Source organism: Convolutriloba macropyga, chromosome 9 (genome assembly GCF_964194025.1).
Source record: "Convolutriloba macropyga chromosome 9, txConMacr16.3, whole genome shotgun sequence".
In the NCBI taxonomy this organism is placed as follows: domain Eukaryota; kingdom Metazoa; phylum Xenacoelomorpha; order Acoela; family Convolutidae; genus Convolutriloba; species Convolutriloba macropyga.
This window is the reverse complement of record NC_134476.1, coordinates 36,041,093-36,046,083: the sequence shown is the minus strand read 5'-3', so window position 1 is coordinate 36,046,083 and position 4,991 is coordinate 36,041,093. Positions and strand designations below refer to the sequence as shown.

General features: G+C 35.8%; 1 protein-coding gene across 1 annotated transcript; it reads right to left on the bottom strand.

The window, feature by feature from the left end:
- Positions 1 to 258: 258 nt before the first annotated feature.
- LOC142346200 (copine-9-like) lies at positions 259 to 2,951 on the bottom strand. The gene is made up of 5 exons (XM_075398712.1): positions 2,897 to 2,951; positions 2,494 to 2,678; positions 2,015 to 2,142; positions 1,256 to 1,496; positions 259 to 552 (listed from the first exon to the last, which is right to left on the bottom strand). Exons 1-5 carry the CDS (start codon positions 2,949 to 2,951, stop codon positions 316 to 318), a joined length of 846 nt encoding a protein of 281 aa, XP_075254827.1. The 3' UTR covers positions 259 to 315.
- Positions 2,952 to 4,991: the final 2,040 nt, after the last annotated feature.

The following is a 4,991-nucleotide window of genomic DNA, read 5'->3' as shown; positions in this document are numbered from 1 at the left end:
CAAAGGTTCTTAAGCTATAAGCATTACAGAAAAATGGATGTATGTTGCACGAGTTAGTTTATGAAATTAAAAAGAAAACTTAACTCAGGAGAAAATGAGAAAAAAATAGGATCTATTCTGCCAACCCCCCCCCCCCCCCCCCCCCGCTTAATCTAGGTGTTTTTTATGGCTCCCACTTGAGTTGTTTTAAAGCAAGTTATTATGTAAGCAATAGCACGTGCGCCTGGGGGCGTAGATTTATATGCTACGAAGCTGAGGTGGTGGGGAGGGGGGGGGGCAGAATATATTCCGAAATTGTAAATTGAAGAATGTCTTCTAAAAGTGACTGGGCAGTGACGTAGTAGGTGCCTGGATTGGGGAAGCAGTTGTCGAGTCTGGATTGTCAATGAGGAAAGCGTCGTAGACGTCTATGGGTCGGATCCCTTTGAATTTCATGTACAATTTCACCTGTTTGGGTACCTCTGCCAACACTTTTTTCGACAGACTTCGCTGGTACTCGATCATCTTGCTAGGAATGAAGGTGTCTCCGAAGACATCTCTTAGCGGTACGAACTGGAAAAAACAGCCTCAAAACACCTCTGACCTCTACGCCAAATATCGTTTTAAAAAAAATGAGTATACAACATTTAAAGATTTTCTTTCAGCACTCAAAATCTAGTTGGTTTGCCGTCCTAGACGAGATTCGGACATTTTGAAATTGATCAAAAAATGAACAGGGTAAGATAGTCGAATTTTTCAAATGGAGGCCATTTGGAAATTCAGTTTTGCATTCTAATAGTTTTTGGAGATCGTCTGCGCAGGCCAGTTTGAAGTCCAGACCGAAACCGTCTCTGATCAGACTGTCGCAGACCGAAGTGACCTCTGATCAGACAGGTTCCAGACCATTGTCCAGACTAAAGTGCACTCGAAGACTTTTCCAGTCTATGTATTTCGAGCACACAATGCGCAAGTGCGCGCTCGAAGATGTTCTGATCGCAGGTCACTTCGGTCTGGACACCTCGACATGGGAGACTCAATGCGGTCTCTAAATGTCTGATTAAAAGTTTAGTTCAATCTAGGGTATCAACATGAGTACATCAGACATTTTGAGATTGCATTGACTCTAGAGTAAGCGGTGATCTCACATAATTTCACCGCATTCACCGCATTTCACCGCAAAATTATGTACAAAATTTGTGGTGAAAAAAAAACTTTTCACCGCTTATCTTACACATTTTTCCGATTTTTCCTCGTCCCGGGCAACCCAGACCTTTACCTGAACAATATCCCTCTGTGTCTTTCTGCCGTGAATATCCCGCAACATCTTCATATCCGAGTCTAGCTGGTGCATTGCTTCAAAGTTGCCCTTGTCCCCCACCCCCACTATGATGATAGAGAGGGGGTACTTTGATGCCTCCACAATCGCACACTTGGTCTGTTCCATGTCTGAGATGGATCCATTTGTGATTATCAACAGGATAAAATAGTGCAGCCCACTTTGGAACTCAGAGGCCGCTCTGGCAATAAAAAAACAAAAATTTTTTGTAACCAGCAACTGCAAAATTACCAGAAAGTTATCGAACATTCGCTGAGAAAATTCATGTTTTGAAACTTTGATCACGAGAAAAAAAGAGCATCCGCGACTTGAGAAGAAGGGTCAAAGTAAGTGCTAGAGAAGAAGGGTTTGGCAGTAAGTGATCCTTTTTGCCGTTTTGTTCGCTTTCATCATTATTTCTTGAAGATAACTGTTTCGACCTTAATTAGCTGGTTCGCAATCCCACTTAGCTGGTTCGCGACGCTGGCTCGGTCAAGAACAAGAAATATATATATATATATATATATATATATATATATATATATTTCAAGAATGCAACGTGTGGGAAATTTGAAAATATTGATTTCACTTCAATTGACTCTATTTGATTTCAGCTCAATTTTTAAACTGACGCTTTGAGAATTAAAATTAAAGTCGAATAAAAGATATCCGAATAATGATTGATTGATTATTAACGTGAATCAATTGGGGTGAACTTACAGAGTGGCGTTGTTGATGACTTGGGCAAAGTTGGCGGGCTGTGAGAGGGTGGTGGAGGAAAGGGCGTACCTGTATGCATCTAAGATACCCTGGACCCCAATCACGTGAGGGTTGGAAGAATTGTCATTCTAAACAACATAGTCTAGGAAAAATAAACAGCGTTATATTAACGAAAATTTGTTTCCGCGAAATTGCAGAGGTAAAGCATTAGGCCAGATATGGGCTGTTTTCAGCCGCAATTTCAATGTTATCCGCACAATTCAGACTGTTTTTTTTTTCAAGTAAATTTAACAGATTCATGCAACCTTGCTTGAAATACGCATAACTGTGCAAGTTTTAAAATCTGGCGCCGAATGTATATAAGAAATTCTGGCACTTTACAATTTGGCGCCTCAACGATCAGGCATTTTAAAACTTACGTTAGTGGCTACGTTTCCTAAAACTGCTTCGATCAAGAGTTCGAAAAAAGTTCTCCTTACCAGCGGGTGACAATCTTGGGTGCGTGTGCTTCCGAAAAACCTCCCCCCAAACCCATAAACAGGGAACAGTTTGTCGGCATCATAGTCTTCCACAATTTGCCCGACTGCGTCAATGGCAGTTGTAAACTGATTGAAAGGGTAAGCAGGGTTGAAGTAGTGAAGCGATTCCTGATTTTTAGGGTCGCCTGAAAAAATATATTTTCAAGCTCACCCAAGTTGAAGTGACAAACTTAAAAATTGCTATGAAGTTAAATATTGCGGCGAATACCCGGGTTGAAGTTTCTCTGATTTCATACAAGGAATCATATAAGATTTCATGCTGTCAATACTCGATTTCTTAGTACGATCCTTGTACGGAACCGAAGAAATGATATTTGATTAACAACAACAAATTGATGCAAACCATTTCCGTTATTGGCTTGAACTACATAGAGGCCTATGAAATGATTAAACGTCATTGAACGGGAAAAACTATTTTTGTATGATGTTGATTTGCTTAAACTGTGACTGTTTATGTTTTCTTTTGAGTTACCAAGAGTTTCAACAAGCCAAAACTACCTTACTTAAATAATTGGTTCGAATCTTTACGATCTCTGGATGACTACCAAGAATTCGTATGCGTAGTATATGACCTAGTATGATTTCGAATAAAATTTCATCTTTTATTTGCTTTTTTCTACTAATAGAAGTGTCTATTATGGCTGCATTTGTTTCTCCTGAAACTCACTAATTGTCTTTTTCATTGCATCATTTTTTATGATCCCTGTATGAGTAGTAAGAAATCATACAAATCATATATGACCTAGTATGAATACAAAGGAAAAGAATTTAACATCAAATTTTTAATTTTTGCATCTTTGATTGATTTTTTCTGCATCCATAATTTAGAGCATAACGAGTGAAGCCTCTTGACAGTAGGTCAAAAATTTTTGTAGTGTCCTTGTATGATACAAATCTTATATGACCTAGTACGAAATAAAAAAAAAAATGTATTATGGGTGACCCGGGTGCTCAAGCTGAATAAATACACTTCAATTGATTACTGCAGTATATGACCGAACGCGATTTTCACAAAATGATCCCAATCTTTACAACTTTTCACTACTCAATCAAATTATGTCTGAAATGTGCAAAAAAATGCATGGATTTTTAAAATAATTTTTTAAATCAATTTTAGTGGCATAGAGAGCAGATGCAGGACATTACTATGGCTATTTGAGCACGTTTCAGAATTGTCAAAAATTGAATTGTATTTGAAAAAATTATTGATTGTATATGTGAGGAGTTATTCACTTTATGTGTGATCTAAAAAGTAGTAATTTTTGATGTAAATAAGAACTTGAGTCGTAATATTGAAAAATCTTTGACTCAAGACGTCCAGAAAATAAAATTAAAGCAGTTTGCTTAAGATTTGTGCATATCACGGGACCTATAGCCAAAGGAAAATGGAAATTGAAAAAGTATCATGAAAATGAAACCAAATAATGTTTCGGCATTTTTTAAAAAATATATGGGAGAATATACGCGAGGCCGTTTCTTTTCTTTTCTCCGGCTATTATTTTCTTAAGTCCAATTTTCAAAGAGGCCAGAAATAATTTTTAGTTACAACAATAACAATTTTCTTGCACAGTGGAAAAGGATGGAACAAATTTTTTCCGGTATATATATATATATATATATATATATATATATATATATATATATATGTATATGTATATATATATATATATATATATATATATATATATATATATATTACATCGATTAGACGAAATTGCCTGAATACAAACACGGTTTGGGTTAAAAATTAAGAATTCGAAAGCTAAAAAGATTAAAACAACAGTATCGTCCAATATTCTTTCTCTTTTCGTAGTACATATATTTGGACTTTTCGTAGTGCATATATTTGGTCTTTTATCAGTTCAACAGATTTTTGATCAAACCAAAACATAAAGTTGATTTCGTGTTTTTTGAAACATTAAATGACAGTTTCAAAATATTTAGTCATTTGCAATTGTTTCCCATGACTTGATTCGTCAGAAGCCGCATCTTAATGAACTATTTTGATGCTTCTCATCTACAAAAAATCCACAAAAAACATTTTTTTCTAGAAGAAAAGGGAGAAAACAAATAATAGTTGTATAATTTCATTTATCACTGGGTGGTTTTGCTAGCGCTTTAAACAGGTGTTTTGGTAGAAAATTGTGTTTGCTTTTATGTTTAAGAACATTCGATTGAAGGGAAATTTTTAGAACTTTGTTATAATTTTTCTTAGTTGAAAAAAGAGAAGGATCAAGAGCTAAAGAAAATATCTTCTTTTACTAATGTTCTCTGCACCTATGCTAAATTTCAAACCCAACTCATATGATCCAGTTAATTAAAATAAAAGGTCTCAAAATTGACCAAAAGTAGGATATTTGAGACGAGAACAAGATTTAAAAAATGAGGCGTGAAAGAAAGAAAATGTTTTAATTTCAATCAAAAGTCTGTTAATTGGT

What these genes read in the sequence shown, in the direction of transcription:
- LOC142346200 (XM_075398712.1), bottom strand. Translation starts at nt 2,951, where the DNA reads ATGACGTTTAATCATTTCATAGGCCTCTATGTAGTTCAAGCCAATAAC. An exon ending in TCAAGCCAATAACGGAAATG is followed by an intron (nt 2,679 to 2,896) that starts GTTTGCATCAAT and finishes ATATTTTTTCAG; the next exon opens with GCGACCCTAAAAATCAGGAA. An exon ending in CCCAAGATTGTCACCCGCTG is followed by an intron (nt 2,143 to 2,493) that starts GTAAGGAGAACT and finishes TATGTTGTTTAG; the next exon opens with AATGACAATTCTTCCAACCC.